A 19,936-nucleotide genomic window follows, 5' to 3' on the forward strand; every position below is an offset into this window, starting at 1 on the left:
TGCTCCATTGTGTGCAGTGTCCCTGGTGTTGGAGGCACAAGGGACACACAGGCATGGGCAGGGAACTGTTCTCTCATCCCAACTCCAGTTGCTTCTGTGTCAGTAAGATGTGATTCTGGCCCTTAGCCATTTTTCTAAGGGCTGTGAAAATTGCTTCTAGCACTTACTCAGTTCCTCTCACCTTCAGCTTGTTATATTGAGTCTCGGTCATTTATAACAAGCTTTTATAGTTGCAGAGATTTTCCTTCTACCCAACTCCTTCCAAGCTGTGGGACGGAGGCAAGGTTTGGGGGAGAACTGCTTTTCCACTGAACCAGCTAAGACATCTAATAAAAATAGTTTCAGATGCAGAAGCCCTTTTCCGTGTCTGCAGCAAAACCCTGCTGAAGCCCTGGAGCTGATACTGTGAAAAATAAGGGTATAAAATTGTAATTTATTGTTTTGTTGAGTGTATCTTTCAATTTAATAATGTTTGCTTGGGCTGTTTGTTGAGGTAGCATGTTATATCCTGTTATTTTAAAGAGTATGTTTAAGCGTACTTATAAGGAAGAAAAGTCAGAAAAACCACGGGCCCGCGAAACAGGGATGTCACGTGACCATTCTCCTCAGTAACAGAACGAAGCCCGCGAAACAAGAACCAATGCTGGGAGAGCCCGCGAAACAAAAACCAATGATAAACTGATAAGAGACTAAAGGGAAGGAGTTTATGAAAAGTATAAAAGGACTGGTTTTACCTTACCAAACTTGCGAGCCGTGGGTGGAGCTGCGCCTCACTGGCCGCCCAGCGCGCTGGAGCGTGCTGCTTTACTTATATCTCTCTCAATAAAACGTTTTACTGTTGAAACATCGAGTCAGCGTTTTTAACAGTTACTCTGCCTCTTGGAAGAGCTTTGGAGAGCAGAGCTTTGGAGAGAAGGTACCCAGGTACCCAGGTACTCCAGGTACCCTCCTTCTCCTCATCTGCACATGAGTTGGCTTAGGGCAGACCCTCTGCAAATGAACCCCCTGGAAACACGGGTCTGTGTAAGTGGGACCATGAGGCAGGAGCTGGGGAAGGTGGCTTTGCTCATTTGCAGGAGTGTTTTCTGTGGCACAATGGAGGTATTTCAAATGGTACAGGGAACAGATGTGGAATAAGATAGTTTTGGGTTGCCACTCATCTGTCAAATACAATGGTAGACCCCCTAATTTATACTTTGTTCTTGGCAGAGAAAGAAAAATATGTTCATGGAGGGTTTTTTTACGTGTACTTCTGAACCTTTATTGAAATGGCATTTGCTGTAATACACGTTAAATTGGTGAATATTCATTTCAGCTGAATTGTTCCACTGCCTGCTTGGCAATAATCTTTTGTTCTTACCATGTGGAATAAAACGTTACAAATTTGGTTTTGTTAGCATATTTCCTTTCTTTCTAGCTATTGAAGTGCTTTGCTTTTTGTTGTCTTGCTGTGACTGATGGAGGGGTGCTTTGCAGCTGTATGCCCATCTTCCCACAATGCCACTTCATGGACATGGAAAAGATGCACCTGAAGGGGACAGTGGCTGCAGCAGAGGCCCAGTCAGAATCCATGGGGAACTGGTTTCTGGCCAGAAACCACCGCAGCTGTGATGAGATGCAGGGAGCACTCTTGGCTGCTGCTTGGTGAGAGTTTCAGGTGTTCATGTTTTGATTTTTTTGGTGAGATTTTTTTTTTTGCAGGGTTTTTTTACCGATTTAAATGCTGGGTTGAAGCATTCCCTGGGTTGAAGGGAATGAGCTGCTGTTGGTATTTATGGTGGTGTTTCCTCAGGGTGATAAAGGGCAATTACATTCTGATGCACATGGTTTACATGTAGGCGTGGACTGCTTTTCTATTGAAGAAAAGCACTTGCAGGGGCCTGATTGCTCTGTCAGTGTCACCCCACCTCTCAATAAAGGACATACTACTGAAATCCTTCAAATTTTGCTGATGAACTTTTTTCAAAATTTTTTCTCCCATACCAACCATGTATTCCAGCTTCCCATTTGACTCCCTCTCCAGAAGACTTCTAGGCTACCTGGCATTTTGCATTGGTTTAGTCTAAAATGTCAGGTGGGTCCTCTACTAGAAAGCATCTGCTGAACTACAACTTTTTGCAAACCTCAATTCCCATAGCTTCTTGCAATGTTTTGTAAAAAAAAAACACATGCAAGATCCAGTGAGGAGTTACCCCCAGGCAGCCCTGCAGGGGGCTAAAAAGAAAAAGCAGTTAAACTTTGGAGCTGTTGGAAGTGAAGTTTGAGGGCATGGCTCACTGTTATGTCAGCAGTTATTGGTAAATGGCTCCACTTAATGCACCATAAATGCCGACAGACCTGTAGGCTGCCTTTTAACCCAAACATACACTTCTCCTGTGCTTGTCAAGAGCAAGGAAGAAGGGGAACATGTCATGGTTTCACATGGGAATGTGGAAGGGAATCTGGCATGGTTAGTGACTTGCATAGGGTATAAGCAGTTAAATATTTGGGGAAGGTAGTGAAGAAATAGTTAATACTGGTATTTCGTAGAGGGAAATGGATGTGTATGGGAAGGTAATTTTACAATAGCCAAGCTACATGGCTTGTGACAAGCACTTAGGGAATCTGCCTAATTTTCATAGGAAGCTTCCATGTGGGGTGTATTTACTGACTCAGAAATTAAGAACCAAGTGTATTCCTACTAAGGAGCAGGAAGTGCACTTGGAAGATTCGGGAGCTGGGGGGGCTACCAGCAGCTTCTTACAGGAGCCATCCACAGGGTGAAAGTCTGCTGCAGTGATAGTGCCCAGCTCAATTGGGAGATTAGAATAACCACATTTTTTTTCACCACTTGACCCGTTTCCCTCACGTTTCCTTCAGAAGAGCAACTAGGAATGGCTGTTCCATCCATCATGACAATCCAGCCTCAGTATGGTGTGGCTGTGCCTGTTGCTTCCAGGAACATATGGCAGACAGGGCTGATGGGCTGCTGCACTGACTGCAGTGCCTGTGAGTGCCTTGGGCTGTCCTGGCTCTCAGCTGTCAGCACCGAGGGTCCCACACTCTCTCAGGACACTTTTCTCACCTCTGCTGCTTGGGTTGATAGCTCAATAGCTGCAGTCTGGTCCTCCCTGTTCCTCCTCCTCTGGTGCTGGTGGTACGGGGCATGCAGGCACTGATGGGTTTCTCCCTTGCCAGGCTGCTCTGGAGCCTTCTGCTTCCCCTGCCTCACCTGCCAAGGTGACATGGCTGGGGACATGAAGGGTACTGCATGTGTGAGCCAGTGTGGCCATGACGACCCTGGTTGGTGCCTTAGTCATGGGAGCAAAGGTTGTTCATTAGGGAGCACCCAGAGCATATAAGGGATGAGAACCAGGAAAAGGACACATATCTCCTGAGGACAGGCAGCTCAGCAGGTATGTATGGCTTGGCTTGGCTTTGACAAGAGCTTCTGTACAAAGCTAGGGTAACTGCTCGTGGCCAAAGTGGTGCTGCTGGGGAAGGGAAAGTGGTGGAAATAGAGGTGAGATTTTCCGCCTGGAAAACTGCTTTAGAGCTTCACCAGGGTGTGCTGCGTGCTTCTGGGGGAATCTTGACAGAAGTGGGCAAAAGAGATAAAGGAGAGCAGCTTTTGTGCTATATTGTTCATCTGTGTATATATAAAATGTGCCTATATATAGCAAAATGGTGCTTTGTGACCTCAGTTATCAGAGAAGTGTGATGCATCACAGGATCTGTTTTGTTCCCGTCAGCCCTTCTAATACCACAGGTGCTGCCATGGAGCTGTAGGTTTGGGGGCAGCTGGGGTGATGTGCTGGATGTGCTGTGCCCAGGCCACCTCTCCACAGAGGAGCACACGAGGGAAGGTTTTTTTCACAGAATTACAGAGTCACAGAATGTTTAGGTTGGAAAAGACCTCCAAGATCATCCAGTCCAACCTTTGATTAACACCAGTCAACTCCTAAACCATGTCCTTAAGAACCTTTTAAATGTCTCCAGGGATGGCAACTCCACTACTGTCCTGGGAAGGCCATTCCAATGCCTGACAACCCTCTCAGTGAAAAAATATTTCCTAACATCCAGCCTAAACCTCCTCTGGCACAGCTTCCATCCATTCCCTCTGGTCCTGTGACAGTTTACTAAGGAGAAGAGGCTGTTTCCCTCCTCGCTCCAACCTCCCTTGAGGTAGCTGAAGAGAGCTCTAAGGTCTCCTCTCAGCCTCCTCCAGACTAAACAACCCCAATTCCCTCAGCCCCTCCACACAGGAATTCTGCTCCCTTTTAGAGTGTTTTCACAGAATTTTGGGGGGTTAATGCTATCATCCTTTGCTTCAAAATAGAAATGCTTCTCCTGTTTTTCTGTTTGCTCCCCACAGTGTTCTGAAACTCCAGCACTCCCTTGCCACACACGGCAGGGAGCTGAGGGCAGGGAGAGGAGGGCTGCTTGGTGGGCATCCCAGGCATCACCCACACAGGCAGGACAAAGGCATCAAAGCTTGGTAGGGTCAGGTGGGACACAAACTGCCCAAAGGCACTCAGGTTAATGCCCCTTGTGGAAATGCCCGTGCTCTGTGCATGTCCCTGTGTGGGGGCTGGAGAGGACCTTCCGAGGGAGCTGCCCTGGGACTCCACCCTGGCAAAGGAGCAGCAACCTGCAGTTACCAGGTCCAAAGCTCAGGCTGCTTTCCTGCTGTTGATTTCTTTGCTCAAGATGTGTGGCTGCGCATTGAGCAGGAGAGCACACCCTTAGCTGGAAGAGCACAGGAGCCTTTGCATCTCATCCCAGTGCTGCTTATCAAAGCAGTGCAGAGCTTGTGCACAGGGCAGAGAGTCTGCCTAGGACTTCCCTATGAAAGCATTCTCTCTCTCTCTTTTTTTTTTTCTTTTTTTTTTTTTAATTAATGCTCCAAAGGTGAAGTGAAAATGGCAGAGGGTGGTGCTGTGGCTTGTGTGAGGCAGTGAGGAGGGAAAGGGTGGCACATGGATCTGGAAATGGAGGTGCAGGTGATGGTACAGGGATGGTGCTGCAGAGAAGGAGCTCTGCTGCTCTCAGAGGCTGCAGCCCCTTGCTGGGGAAGGATGGACAGGATCAGAGGTCCAGGGGCCATGGTGGCCCCAGGAAACCAAGGAAGAGGACTGTGAGGGCACTAGAACAGACAGGCAAGTGAAAGAGGGATGGGAACTGGTGACTGAGATTAGGGTGACCGAAAGGGTCAAGGAAAACCCACTGCCTTGAAGTCTGCTGAGAAAGCAGGTGGAGAAGGAAGGGAAAGAGGGAGGCATACAGGCTGAGATGCTCAGTGAACAAAGCAAAGTTAAGGAGAGTACTGAGAGCTTGGAAAACCTGGGACTGTGCTGCAGAGCTTTGGGACACTGCAAAGAGGAAAAAAAAAAGGAAAAACATGCCAAGGAGATAGTAATGAAAGATGAACTGAGGATGAGAAGACAGGATTGAAGTATTGAAGCACTGAGGCTCTGATGCAGAGGGATCTGTGTTTTTACAGAGGCTTTTTAGTTATATATGCAGAGAAACAAAGTGCTGCTGATTTGTGGGAGGGCTCTGCTGCAAAGGACAGTGGCAGCTTCTGGCAGAGCCATGCCCCCCACTTTGGGGGGGCAGTAGGGCCTCCTTTGCTGCCCTTTCCATCTTCGAATACCTGTAAAAGACACTCTCTTCAGAAATTCCTGCAGCATCTTAATTCTGATGGCTTTTCCTTCCAGACAACAAAGTGCTTGGAGGGATCCAACTTGTGCTGGCAATGGCCTCTCAGCACGTGATCACAAACCAGCCCCACTTTTCTGCTGTCCAGCAGGTAGGAGAGTGGCAGACAGGGTTGATGGATTGCTGCACCGACTGGGGCGTGTGTGAGTATATATGTACCCCTTGATCTTGGTGATGGCTCACAATCTGTTTTCTGGTGTTTTCCCTGCTCTGGTGTTTTTCTGATCTTTTCACTCCTTCCACCTCTGCTGCCCCAGCTGCTCCACTGGTACCAGCAGCAGAGCAGCTCTCGCATCCACATGCCTGTCCAGCTTTCCTCCCTTTCCTCCTCCTTTGCATCCCTCAGCCAAGTCTGTCTCACTGTCATGCAGGTCTCTGTGGAACCTTCTGCTTCTACTGCCTCTCCTGTCAAGTGGCTGGGGACATGAACCAGTGCTGCTTGTGTGGCTCCAGCGTGGCCTTGAGGACCCTGTACCGTACCCGATACAACATCCCGGTCAGTGGTTGACCCCAACACCTGCCCTGGGTTGCCAGCTGGGGGATGGGTTTCAGGCTCAGGGAAGGAGAAAAGGGTGCCCAGGAGACAGAGCAGTGGCACGGAGTTGAATGGGCAGCCCTGCAGGCAGGGCGACAGGGATACCTCTGCATCCCTGCCATGAGCTGGAGTTAATCCCATTGTGCACTCCCTCACCCCAGTCCTTGCTGGGCATCATCACACAAGTAGTGTGCTGTGGGTGAGCTGCCCAGGGTCTTAAAAGCTGATGTGGGGAGGGCTTGTTCATACAATGCCTCTTGCTCCCCAGGGCTCTATTCTGGATGACTACCTGGCTGCTGTGTGCCTCTCCTCGTGCTCACTCTGCCAGCTGAAAAGAGACATCAAGCGGAGGAAGGAGATGGGCATATTCTGGTAAGCAGGGCATGTGCTCCCACACTCACACACACAAAAGCACACCCGTGACGTGGCGAGAGAGAGCCCTGCTCTCTGACCTCTTCTCCCATCCTGTCAGATGCTGCCCTCCTCGATGGACCCTCCCGAGTCGCTGCAGGGAGGACTCACCACAGCCCGGCCCCTTGGGAAATGCCCCAGGGCTGGTTGGTTTGCCTCGATTGTGTTTGATTTGCCCATCCCTGGGTAACACCTGCAATAAACAGCAGACTTTGCTTTCTTGCCTGCGCATTATTTCTTTTTTTGTGCCCTCCTGCAGCACCACAAGTACAGTATTGTACTTTCTGACTGCTCTGCTGTCAGAGGAATGCTGAGTGTCAAAAACGCTGACATGGTTAAAAACTTTTTATTGAGAGAGATGTAAGTAAAGCAGCGTGCTGCAGCACGCTGGGCGGCCGGGGAGCCGCAGCCCCACCACCGGCTCGCACCTTCAATAAGGTAAAGCCGGCCCTTTATACTTTTCATTAAGCCCTTCTCCCTCAGTCTCCCATCAGTTTATCATTGGTTCCCATCCCGCGGGCTCCCCCAGCACTGGTTCTTGCTTCGCGGGCTTCGCTCTGTTGCCGAGGGGAATGGTCACGTGACGCCCCTGTTTTGCGGGCCCCTCCGGTGGGTCCCTCCTCCTGTTTTTCTGGCTTTTCTTCCTTGTAAGTACACTTACAAATACACCCCAAAACAACAGGATACAACATGGTATCTGAACAAACTGACCAAACAAACATTATTAAACTGAAAGATACACTCAACAAAACAATAAACTACAATTTTAAACCCTTATTTTTCACACTGAGGTTCTGAGATAAAGGAGACTTTCTCTTCCAGACGCACACTGTGATGAGACCAAGAACATTCCGTGAGAATGTAAGATAAAATGAAGCAAAGCAAAAGCTAAGCCTGGTGTACACAGCTCAGCTTCTCCTCTTGGAGACTGCTGCATGCAGACCTGGTGACAACACTGTCCTCAGGGCAGGGAGGCTTGAGAGCACAGAATCCAGCCCTGCTTCTGCCTGGACCACCCCCAGCACCAAGACACAGAAGGTGACAGCAGGGGAGTGATAGTGACAGTGTAGGGATTGCAGTGCCACTCATCTTTCTCTTCACAAACCTTGCTAGGAGCCTGATGCATGGGAGTTGCTTCCCCTTTGGGTGAGGTGTCACTGTGCTGGTCTGTGCATGGCCCATGGGTATGCTGGGTCACCTCATTCCCAGCTGCTGGTCCTAAATCCACAAAATCCTGCAGCCTGCTAGGGACGGAACAAGATCTGAGCCTTCCCCACCCAGCACAGACTGCTGCATGGTTGGCTACGGGCAGTTCAGCACCAGCCCTGCTGCTCCAGAAGTTCATGGATGAGTTGAGGGCACCCAAGTTCAAGGTCTTCAAAGCCACACAAACCATGGTGCCTGGGGGCAGTGCTGGGGTCCCCCCTTTACAGCAACAGATAAGCTCTTGTGCCTTCAGCATGGTGCTCCTGCTCTCATTTCCCTTTCAACTGTGATGGTTGCTATGTGGTCCCCTGACAGTCATTCCTGCTTGGGACATCTCTCTGGTGGCCCATCTTGGCAGGGGTTAGCAGGACCTTTGGCTTTGCCCATCCTTTCTCATGGGGTCTCCTCTCCAGGGCTTTTCTCCCCTGACACACGCAGGGGCCAGGCCATTGCGACCAGGGACCACAGCTCTGACCCTTGCAGGCACCTGGGGTTTTTGGCCATGCCAGCCATGGTACTGAAGCAAGGATCCAGGAGCAGCCATCCCCAAGCCTGGATGAGGGGTACCAGTGCCCACATTGTCTGAGAAACATCAGGGGATGCAAGAGCTGCAGGTGATGCCCACCAAGTGCTCAAAGCTGTGGTCAAACAGCCACGCACCCAACCACACCATCAGGACTGAGCTGGGTACTGGTGGGCTCCGGCTGCTGTCTGGGGCACAGAGGTCTCAGGGTTACACCATGGGAGAGGTGCTGTGACACAGAGGTGGGAAGCTGATGGTGATGAATGCACAGCAGAGCCCATTGGGGCTCACCAGGGCTGTGTCTGGCTGTTGCTCAGGAAAACCCCACTGTGGGTAGTGGTGTTGGTTGTTGCTGCTCACATGGTTGGGGAGCAGTCTGTGTGTTGCTGGGACTGTGGTGCCTATCCCTGGGTTAGGAGCCACACGGGGTGGTGAGAGGTCAGTGGAGCCACATGGGGTGTAACTGTGGGGGTCTGCAGGTGCTTTCTGCTGGTCGGGACAGGGCCAAGCACTGTGTGGCGCTGCCTCAGAGAGGTTTCTGCCTTCTCTGGTGCTGGTTTCTGGGAACAAGCCTGGCCAGACTGAGAATCCCCTCCTCTGTGCAGGGTCTGTGGTATTGGCTTGGCTGTGCCAGGCCAAGCTGGGTGATGCCAGCCTGGGACATGTGTCTCTGTCCCTGTGGGGGTCTCAGGCTGGGCTGCTCAGGCTCTGAAGTTGTCACTGCTACAACCTATGAGGGTGACGTGACCCTCAGGTGTATGAAGGTCACAACAGTGGATTCATAGGATAGTGTAGTACACAAAGACAGAAGACTTTGTTTCTATGAATTGCAGTTTCAGAGACCAATAACAAAGAAAGCATGTACATATGATCACCTACCATTATGCACACCTGAATGTATTATTTGAAATATTACCAGCATGAAACTCACCAAACCAGCTGCCAGCACTGAAGATGACAGAAAACTTCTTGTCACAGATGATTCCTGTCACAGTCAGGAGTCAGCCAGGTGGCCCTAGCGAAGGTCCATCTGTCCAGGAGAGCTCCCAGAGAGCAGCTCTTGCAGAGCAGTTTGTCTTGGGTAGGTACTGGGTTACTTTTATACCTTTTTGGTGTAGACATGCTAAGTGAGTATAGGACAGTGTTTCCCAGAGCAGCTGTTGCTGAAAGGCCACTTTGCTGTTGTTTTGGTTTCGGTGCTCATTGTCCTTGCTGTTTGTGTGTCCCACTGAGCTCACCAAGGATGCCCAGGTTCCCCAGCTCAGCACTTACCCCTCTTGGCCAGTCCATGATTGGGTGGCTGGGACAGGGGCTGCCCTCTTCTCACAGCACTGCATAGACACAGGTGTGGGGCAGGCAGTGCCCAAGGACGGGGGGGTCAGTGCTGTGGGGGAAACCTCACAGGTTTTTGCCTTGCCTTGGAAGGGCTTGGAGATGCAAAGGGATTTCAGGAAAGACAGAGCAAGAGCTGCTAGGTCCGACCCAGCCACACCCCACTGCTAGTACCAGTGACACTGCTGTGGTTTTGTGCTGTGCACCCACCTTAGGAGAGGGGTTTGAGCAAGGTGCTTTTTCTCAGCTGCCCTTTTGGGGAGAAATGTGACTTCTGTCTGGTGAGCCCAGCCCTGGCAGCTGCCATGCCTCTGCTCTGCTGCAGCAATCATGTTGATAGATGAGCATGACCAGCTTTCAGAAGAGGGTGTACACTGAGTTTAGCTTGGTATGAAGAGGAGTAGCCTTGACTTTAGCCTTGACCACTAATTAGGGGAAGCAGAACAGATAGAAGAAAGCACTATTTGAACTTACTGTGAACTTACCTCATTAGCATGCTGAACTATCCTCCCCTAAGCTAGGACCTGCTCATGAAAGCCTCCCGCCCTCAACATACACAGTAAGAAGCAGAAGCTGTAACAATTTAAGTGAAAGAAAAGGACTAGATGCACAATGTTAGAGGTAAATGGCATCAGGAGACTTAACAGGTAAGGTGATTTTGCATTCTTTGGTCTGTAAAAGAAATCCAGTGTTATGGGGAAGGTGTGCTGGTTTTGTGAGCTATCTCCTGGCACCCCTTTCCTGTGCAAAATAATACAAATAGCTCAGCTCTTGTGGATGGGTTTTTGCAGCCCAGGTGAAGAATCCAGATTTAGGCCAACAGTGGGTCCCGGGTTAGAAGCCTCCTGCAGCCACATACCGCATCCATTTACAGTTCTCATCTACCTATACTTAATCTATATTTTAACCTCAAATACTACATTTATATTTCCGAATTTCTATTAATATAATACAGACATGCTGTGTGTGTTGTGAATAAGTGTCTCTGCTTCTGCGAGCGCCCCACGTCACAGGAGATCAGGCTCCCATTCCCAGGTCAGGCTGGGAGCAGGATGGCAGCAGGAGGGCAGCGGATGGCGGCTGCCAAGCGTGGCCATGTAGGGATGTCAGCTGCCGGAACAAAATGGCGACGTCCTCTCAGGAACGGCCGAAACAAAATGGCGGCATCCAATGCCGGAGATGCACCTCCCACCCCTGATGCAGTTCTGGGTGAGCCGGAAGGCGTGGCCGCCCTTGACAGCCGGTGTCAGAACGACGGCCTGACCGCTACAGCCAGCGGCCGCGGCGGCTGCTGCCAGACAGCGGGATTGTAAGCGGGAAGTGGCCGGAGGGCAGCTTGCACTCCCCGTGTCCCTGGTGCCTGGGGAGGCGGTTGCTGCTGTGACGCTTCCAGTGACACCGGGACGCCGCCACCCCGCCCTGGTGGGGATAAACCCTCTGCAGTGACTGTACGGCGTCCCCGGTGACGCTGCCTGTAAAACCTCCCCTGGGACACGGCATTGCCGGCAGATTCAGACTGTCAAAGTAGCACAGGCACGCTGCAGTGCCACCCCTGATATTGCTATTATATCCCCTGCATTACCACCAAATTTCTGTCCTAATACTGCAGAACAGGAATGTTACCAACCCCTTCCATGGTAACTCTGCTATGCTACCAAACTCTTGCTGAAAGACCACTTCTGTCTGGAAACCAGCTCATGATCCACAGAGTTCCACTCGGGAACAGCCTGGACAAACATGCAGCAGCCTCATGACTACCATTGTGGCTGCATAGTCACAGTAACATGTTCTGCGATTTTATTGGGAATGAGTTAGAGAAAATTTGGGTATGCAAATGTGTGACACAAAGTCTGGAAACACGTTTTATGTGCTACCTATGAATATTGCCTTGTGCTCATGCTTGTAGTTCTGATTTCAAAAGAGAAGGGTTGAGTTACAAAGATTGCAAATTGAGCAGGCTTGTGTGAGTGATACAGGAGTATCCAATTTTCGTGATGTTGATTCCTTGAACTGTGCTTAGTCTCTTACAAAGGCAGCACAGAGAATCCTGAGATTAGAAAGTGGTGAAGTTCTGCTTAGTGGTTCTGTGGTTGCTGACTTAGAGATGTGTTCATGTTTTTTGAATAAAAGTCAAGATAAAAGGACATCCTACAGTAAATTTAGGGAATTGTAATAGTAAAACACACACCCACCTGTGAATAATGAGCATGCTAATCCAGTAACCTCTCTAAATCTTTTAAACACAAGCACACACACATGTATAGTTAGACTGGAGAATGAATCATCATTAACCAATCATATATTTTGTGTATTTCCTCCTTTGTTGCTATTTTGCATATGAGTTTGTCAAAAGGTGTTCTGGCTGGTGTTAAGGGCCTGGCACCCTTCTCCACAGACTATAAATAAAGGCAAATATCTCAGTTCTGTGTGTTGGTTGGCTCTTTGCACACTGGGTAAAGAACCCAAATTTGAGACATTTCCACAGAATATTTTGTTCTGCCCCAGCTCCTGCAAAGAAATGAGGACATAGAACTGGTGATCTTCACACTGCCAGCTGAAGGATAGAGGGAATCCAACTTCCAGACGGTGCTGGAGTGGGCTGGAATCCAAGGCAGGCACTCTGGGCAAAAGGAGCTGGGCATGCAAAGCAGCACCCACAGAGGCTGCACCTTATGGGGGTCTCAAGCTGCAGCCCAGACTGCAAAGTGGGCACTGTGTGGGCCTGGTGTTACAGGGCAGCCCTGGTCCCAGAGGCCAAAGGAGCCTCCTCCTCTCCAATGAGGGGGAACCCTGCCCTGGGTCCCTGATAGCAGGGCAGTCACTCCACACAAGCTGCTGGCAGAGCACCACAGCCGCCTGCTCATGGGCAGCTGGTGCCAAAGCACTTGTCCTTCCCCCACAGCAAGAGGAACAAATCTCAGCAGACAGGCAATGGAGTGGCACAGCCAAGGGTGGGGGTCTGGACCTCAGCCCCAAGGACAAGGAGGTCCTACTGAGACCCATACATCTCAGCCCCATCCCTTTGAAAGGCCAGGGCCAGAGACACCCAATTGATTAGGAGAGCAGTGTAGGTGAAAGAGACCTGGGGGTCCTGGTTGACAAGAAGATGACCATGAGCCAGCAATGTGCCCTTGTGGCCAAGAAGGCCAATGGCATCCTGGGGTGCATTAGAAAGGGTGTGGTTAGTAGGTCAAGAGAGGTTCTCCTCCCCCTCTATTCTGCATTGGTGAGGCCGCACCTGGAGTATTGTGTCCAGTTCTGGGCCCCTCAGTTCAAGAAGGACAGGGAAGTGCTTGAAAGAGTCCAGCGCAGAGCTACTAAGATGATTAAGGGAGTGGAACATCTCCCTTATGAGGAAAGGCTGAGGGAGCTGGGTCTCTTTAGTTTGGAGAAAAGGAGACTGAGGGGTGACCTCATCAATGTTTTCAAATATGTAAGGGGTGAGTGTCAAGGAGATGGAGTTAGGCTCTTCTCAGTGGTGACCAGTGATAGGACAAGGGGTAATGGGTGTAAATTGGAGCATAGGAGGTTCAAGTTGAATATCCGGAAAAATTTTTTTACTGTAAGGGTGACAGAGCCCTGGAACAGGCTGCCCAGGGGGGTCGTGGAGTCTCCTTCACTGGAGACATTCAAAACCCGCCTGGACACGTTCCTATGCGAGGTACTCTAGGTGGCCCTGCTCTGGCAGGGGGGGTTGGACTAGATGATCTTTCGAGGTCCCTTCCAACCCCTATGATTCTATGATTCTATGATTCTATGATTCTATGATTACAGGGTGTCCCTCCAAACACCTCGTGCCCAGCAAGAACCCCCTGCTTCTCGCTCAGCACTGCCAGGAACCCCCCAGAGCAGGAGGCTCTTGCCTACACCTGAGCCAGGGGCTGTCCCTCCTGACTGCCGCACACCACCACACCCTCAGGATCCCCGGTACTGACCTCCTGCCTGGCCAAAAGTCACAACTAACACAGTCGTCTGCCCTCCCTTACCTGCACCCTCTAAGAGCAAGGGGAGGATGGCTCCTGCTGGCTGCAAAAGCAGCCTCCCCAGCCCTGCTCACAGGGAGGAGGTCAGGCTGCTCCTGGGGACAGAGCGCTACAGAGCTTGAGACTCACATCCTGGGTGTCATTCTGGGGAGTTCCCAGCAGCAATGGTGGCCGTGCAGGAGGAGAACCAGCCCCTGGGCAGGCAGATCAGCTTCCGGCACTGCTCTCAAGTGGCTTCACTCGTCCAGGGAAAAGAAGAGGTCAGCCCAGGCTCTCCCTCCACTTCCCAGCCGAGAAGGGATCCCTGGGTGGCTATACAGAGTCCTTATTTCTCTCCTGGGGAGCTCAAGCTAAGTTGCAGCAATTTGATCAGAGGCCTAAAGCACAAGTTTACTTGCTTGTACACTCACACCAGTGTGGACAAAGACAGAGCAGGGGCAAGGGCAGGAACAATCATAACTTTCCAAAGGAATAAGAGAGCTCAGTCACAGGTGGCCAAAAGGCAAACACGCCAAGGACAGGGGGTGTCACTGGCCAGGCTGCCAGCAGGCAAGGGGAGCTCTCCCCTTCTAACAGGGGAGGCTTGGGATGCAGAGCTCTGTTTCCCCCTTGGATGCAGAGAGTGACTCTTGGGGACCCTCCTTACAGGGGTGTCACTCTCTGCAGGCACATAAGAAGCAGCATGACAAAAGGTCAGCAAAATCAGAGCCCCAAGTCCTGGATACAGGGAGGTTGCTCAGTACAAAGCCAGCCAGGGCACTGAAGCTGCCAGCAGTGTTCTGATGAGACCACAGTCCTGGGGACAGGGAAATCCCTTTGCCCAGGGTGCCTTTCTTGTCCCAGTCTTAAGTGCAGCGCTCCACTTTGTGACCACCCTTGCCTCACAGTTCCACACCATGCTGCTGCTTTACCAGCTGCTGCAAGGGAAGGAGAACACAGTAAGAACTAAGGAGTGCCAACTCCTATACCTAGGGATAGACTGACTCATGGAGCACCACTTCCTCAGTCAGGCCTGCAACCTACCTTGAGCAGGGCAATGTTCTGTGTTGGCATCCTCCTCTCCTTTTTAATCTGGCCTCCCTCTGCCACTCCCCACCCTCTTGTCATGCTCCGTTTGGATCTCTTAGATATACAAGACAAGGTACTCTGTGATTTAAACTTTATTTCATGAGATTAATTAGGACAAACAAACATGACAAATAAGAGCTTAGTATCCTTTTAACCAGACTAGCCTATCATGTGAAATACCTTTTTCTGCTGAGGTGAGAAGTCTTGTTCTTTCCATAGCACAGCCGCTGCATGACACACTCTAAAAGCCTATTTATAATCAGTATAGCTACCTGATAATTGTGTCCCCACCTGTCTGCTCTTGCTAATGCAGTTAATTCAGCCCCTTGGACCCTCATGGAGGGTGGTAGAGGCTCTGCCACTAAATTTCTCACCACTGCCCAGCCCATAATTTGTTTTCCATTCATGTGGAATGACCATCCATCAGTGAAAAGGGAAACATCACAGTTCTCTGGAGGGTGATCTCACAGACCTTCCCATAGGCAGCTGGAGTCAAACATCACCTTAGCACAAGCATGGTGTGGTTCACCATTGGAGGGGAAAAGCAATAATGCTTCTCGATTAAAAACATTGCATGTTTTAAAAATTATATTATCTACATTTAAAATAATTAATTCATAGTGGTGTTCTCTTTGGGGAGCCAAGAGATGAGCCATGTTAAGAATCAGTTCTGCTTCATGCGGGGTATCCATGGGTTGTTGGACGATTCAAAATTAATGGACTGCTTTTTTTTCTATGACGGTCGCTATGGCTTCAGCACAGGGATTACTCCCTCCCGCTACAGCATGCAGCTGAGCTGATTAGTAAGCCACAGGGCGGCGGTGTGGATCTAGCTTTTGAGTAAGGACTCCTTTTTTTTTCTCACGTAGAAGTAGCTCAAAGGCTGTGTAGAGTAACTCGGCACCTTTGGAAAGCTTTTTCTCTCTCTGGATCTCAACGTATAGGCTCCACTTCCTCTACCTCGGAAGCTTCTGTCAATGGCTTATTGAACTCCCCTCACCCCAGTATCTGCAGTATCCTACTGCATCTAAAAATCCTCACAGTTTTTCATCTGTTACCAGTCGAGGTGCTTCTACAGTAGCCCGGACCCATTCTGGGTCTACTAAGCTTTGCCTTTCTTTTAACATGAAACCTAAATGTCACACTACACCTGGAATATTGTGCTCAGTTTTGGTTCCTGCTGTACAAAAAAGGATGTGGACAGGCTGGAGAAGGTCCAGAGAAGAGCCACAAGGATGATCAGAGGGATAGAGCACCTGCCATATAAGAAGAGGCTGAGAAAATGGTTTGTTCAGCCTTGAGAAGAGAAGGCTTAGGGGAGACATTATGATGTTCCAGCACTTAAGGTGGCTACAAAGCAGATGAGACTCCCTGTTTAACAAAGGAGTCCGCATGGACAAGACAAGGGGCAATGGGCACGAGTTGCTCCTGGGGAGATTTTGTTTGAATACAAGAGCACAATTTTTCACTTTGATGACAGTCAGACACTTATAAACCCCTTGCTAAAGCCACTACCAGAAAACTCAACTCCTGGTTCTTTTGTTTTTTCCTTTTGTTAATCTGCTTATCCTATCTTCACAGGGGAGATGCTCCAGCCCCACTGATCATTTTAATGGCTCTCCTCTGGACACCCTCAAGGAGCAATATGTCTTTCCTGTGTTGGGGACTCCAGAACTGAACTAGGTCATTCATAAGTTTATTAGGTACAGGAGGCTCTCAGATGTACAACAAAATGAAGAGCAGACAGAAATGCTGCACAGGTCTTTTGCCATTTTTTATTCCACCTGGGGCAAACCAGTGGTGGTTTGCCTGCACATAGTACAGGAAACTAAAACAGACCACCCAGTTTCACTTGTTACTAATGGACAACCTCTGTAGCCTCAGAAGCTCTGTATTTTAGAAATCCTCTGTGCAGAATGAGCTGGAAGAACGTTGAATCAGTCAGTAGAGGGTACCAGGGAAGAAGGATGCTGAAGAAGTCCATGGGCCACTCTGCTTAATGGTCCAGCTTCCAAAGGAGAAAGAGTTCTCCAGAAATGCCCTACTACAGCTGATTGCCCACAGGCAATATCCCCATGACAGGGTATTTCTGCACAGGCACAAGGACACAGCAATTCAACAATGGGAAGAAAACATGGCAGTCTTTGGAACAAATTAGAACAGCAATGAATGGATGTAAAAACTCTCAAGTGTTACCTATCAAGTTGCTTTTGCCCCTCTGTTCATTTGTGTTTGTGATATTTCACAGTCTATGCAGTGTTTGCCACCTATGCTGTTTCATCTCCATCCCGGAGACTTGCTGTTTCCAAGAAATCAGACAGCTGAGAGGCAAAGTACGACAGCAGACGTGGAGCAGAGTTGTCACAAGGAGCATGTGGAAGAGGCTGCTCTGATAAAGATGCATTTTTACATAGAGAAACAGAGGAACTTCTGATGTTCATATTGTTCACTTTACCATTTCCAGTGTGTCTAGCAAATGGGATTATATATGCAGTGGGCCCTTTGGCATCTCTTTTTTCTCCTCAGCTGTGGACAATTCCTGAAGGACTTTTTTCTCTCTGGGGTGGTGGATGCAAACACCACTGAGTAAGTACAAATGAAGCACAGTTTTCTGGAGGCACAGTTCTATGACACTCATCTCCCCCAAGTGACACCACAACTAGCAAGCTGGGGCTGGCATAACCAACAGGGTGGATAGCTGGGATAGCTGTAGTTTCACCGTCACAGATAGTAGCAGCTCTAGGAACTCTTGTGTTCACTGATAGGAAACAGAGGTCAAATATTTCCTGGGTATGTTAATTTTCAAGTATGAGAGACTTTGGTTTAAATAGCAAAGCAGAGACAAGACAAAGGAGGGCAGAGGGCAGAGGAATGTAGCTCTGAGCCTAAATTCAGGAGGAGGGAATAAATCAGTGAAACACAGCGGGGAACCTGCTGGTAAACCTGCCACACAAATCAAGTATGTGACATTAACTGCTACTTTTCTGGATCAAATAATTTGATGTGTGAGCCTTAAAAGGGGAAAGCCCTCTGCCAGATTTAATATTAAACAGCACATGCAAACAGAAGAAAGTGTTGTCTGGCAGCATTGTCTGGTAGGGCGCTACCTCATATGTGATGTGAATAATATCTCAGGGTCAGTTGCATGATATGGGTGTGCCAGACACCTGACCAAGCACAAAACATGAGTCTGAAAGGCTGAGCTCCATGTTTAATCAGTGACTAGTATAAAGTATTATTGTGATATGGCCACAGGTTTGTCCAGAGATAGATGAGGAAAGCTTTATGAACCATTGTCATGCATTCTCATCTGACAAATAAACAGACAGGGCAGGCATGGCCTTGAAAACAGTAAGATATAAAAAAATTTATTAGGGTAGAATGAGTTCATTTTACACCAATTGTGTGAGGAAAGGTTTCCAGTCCTGCATGAGCTCAGGGTTCACATGATCCTCTTGGGAGCCCTGATGTAACAAAGCTGATGAGATGTATGGGAACACAACAACTATAGTTTCCCATCTCAATTCTCTTGTTGTTTTGGCTTTTTTCAGTGTGAGTGTCCATCATGCTCAGAGTGCTATGTGCCTTGTGAGTGTGTCCTGTGAAAATGCTCTGCTTTTTCATGATTTGCCTGGGAATAGCCCATATTTGATACTGTGAAATGTCAGCTGAGGTTTCTGGGCCGGACTGTGGATATGCTTCCTGGATGAGGTAACAGTATTTTTACCTCTATTTTGTTGCACATGTGCATCTTCTTAAATGCTGCTGGGACTATGCAATTGTCTTCACTAGCTGATAGGGAACTTGTAAGTCTTGTAACACTACAGAGTTAATATTATGGTTCAAAGTGACTTATAATTTTTAGATCCATGAGAACAAAGTCCAATCACCAAGGGTTGCGTGTGAACATAAAGTTTTATTTGACATTTAACGCGAGAAAAGTGAGATAACTCATGAAGGTATGGCAAATAGATTGCAAGGCAAAAGAGAGAAAAAGAAAAAAGAAAAAAAAAAAAAAAGGAGAAGGTACAAGGAAAAGAGAGAGACAAGAGAGAAAAGAGTAAAAGTGAGAAAGAAAGAAAGAAAAGAGGTGAGTGGGTTTGAGAAAGTCACCAGAGGTATCTGGCAAAGGTTTCTTGTTTGAGATGGTGTTCTGATTCTGTACAGGGCCCATTGCAGGATGGTGGGTTGGTGATCGATGACAGGGACCTAAGTGTTGCTTTTATGCCCCTAAATTACCACAGTTCCAGACCCCAAAAGGTTCAAGGGTCCTTTATTCACAAAACTTGTATTTCCAGCTTTCTTCCCCAGAAGGAGAGCTGTCATTAGCATGAATCCCTTGCCCATTATCGTCAGAAGGCCAGAGGTGTCCCATTCAGTTCAGAAGGCCATTGACTGGCCCTCAGGAATGTCACCTCCCAGGGGGTCCAATTGCCACAGGAGAGGGCCATTGAAGACAGGCCCACCTGAAGGGGATCTCCATCTGGCTTATCAGTCCTCATCACCTTTTGAGGCCTAGTCCTTGAGGTCCTTCTAGCTAGCTCCTCCAGCCAACTGTATTCAATTTAAACTTGTCTTTTGAGGCAAAAAAATTCCACTGATTGGAACCTCACAGTTAACTATGACAAAAACAGTGATAAAGGAAAGAACAAGATCCCAGGAGTATGATTCCTGAATGATGAGATACTTTCCCATCCCAGGTTATAGCCAGCTAAAAAAAATTAAAGAAAATGACCTGGGCAGCTCTTACTGGCAGTTGTGGTCTTCACAAATTAGCGATGAGTCTTTCTAGGAAAACCAGAGCAAAAAGGTCATGGTTTTATCTGGAAACCCTCTGTAACGTGCTCTTCTGTGTTCCTGAGAACAACTGTGACAGCACGGGTTCATGCTCTTGCCAAAGCGCTGGCCGAGGCCTCCCAGGTTGATGCCTGGGATGCTGGTCAAGCATGGGTAGAGCAGCTGAACTGAAGGAGTTCCTTCAGCATCTTCCAGAGCCTGGCCAATCTCATCTTTGGGGTTACTGGACTCAGAAGCCACAGTTGTTCTGGCAAGCAGAACTACATCAGAGAGCAGATGGGAGGAGTGATGTGGCCATCATCAGTGCCACTCCAGACATTATCTCAGCTTCTGGAAAGCTGTGGCCTGTGCTGCCCAGCAGGCACAGAAAGATAAGCAGAA

General features: G+C 49.0%; 1 protein-coding gene across 2 annotated transcripts; it reads left to right on the forward strand.

Moving 5' to 3' along the window:
• Window positions 1-5,737: 5,737 nt before the first annotated feature.
• On the forward strand, window positions 5,738-6,853 carry PLAC8 (placenta associated 8). 2 transcript variants are annotated; one of them, XM_030450724.1, is made up of 4 exons: window positions 5,738-5,843; window positions 6,072-6,196; window positions 6,504-6,607; window positions 6,708-6,853. In XM_030450724.1, coding segments are annotated over exons 1-4 (336 nt in total). In that variant the 3' UTR covers window positions 6,709-6,853. The 2 variants fall into 2 exon arrangements, with proteins under 2 accessions (XP_030306584.1, XP_030306583.1); XM_030450723.1 differs by lacking the exon at window positions 6,708-6,853 and having other exon boundaries at window positions 6,504-6,611.
• The last annotated feature ends 13,083 nt before the right edge of the window (window positions 6,854-19,936 follow it).

This window comes from Calypte anna, chromosome 4B (assembly GCF_003957555.1).
Source record: "Calypte anna isolate BGI_N300 chromosome 4B, bCalAnn1_v1.p, whole genome shotgun sequence".
NCBI classification, from domain to species: domain Eukaryota; kingdom Metazoa; phylum Chordata; class Aves; order Apodiformes; family Trochilidae; genus Calypte; species Calypte anna.

Excerpts from the sequence above, each read along its gene's own strand:
- PLAC8 (XM_030450723.1), top strand. The coding sequence starts at position 5,738 with ATGGCCTCTCAGCACGTGATCACAAACCAGCCCCACTTTTCTGCTGTC. Across the intron at positions 5,844-6,071 it reads CTGCACCGACTGGGGCGTGT|GTCTCTGTGGAACCTTCTGC; the intron begins GTGAGTATATAT and ends ACTGTCATGCAG. Across the intron at positions 6,197-6,503 it reads GTACCCGATACAACATCCCG|GGCTCTATTCTGGATGACTA; the intron begins GTCAGTGGTTGA and ends CTTGCTCCCCAG.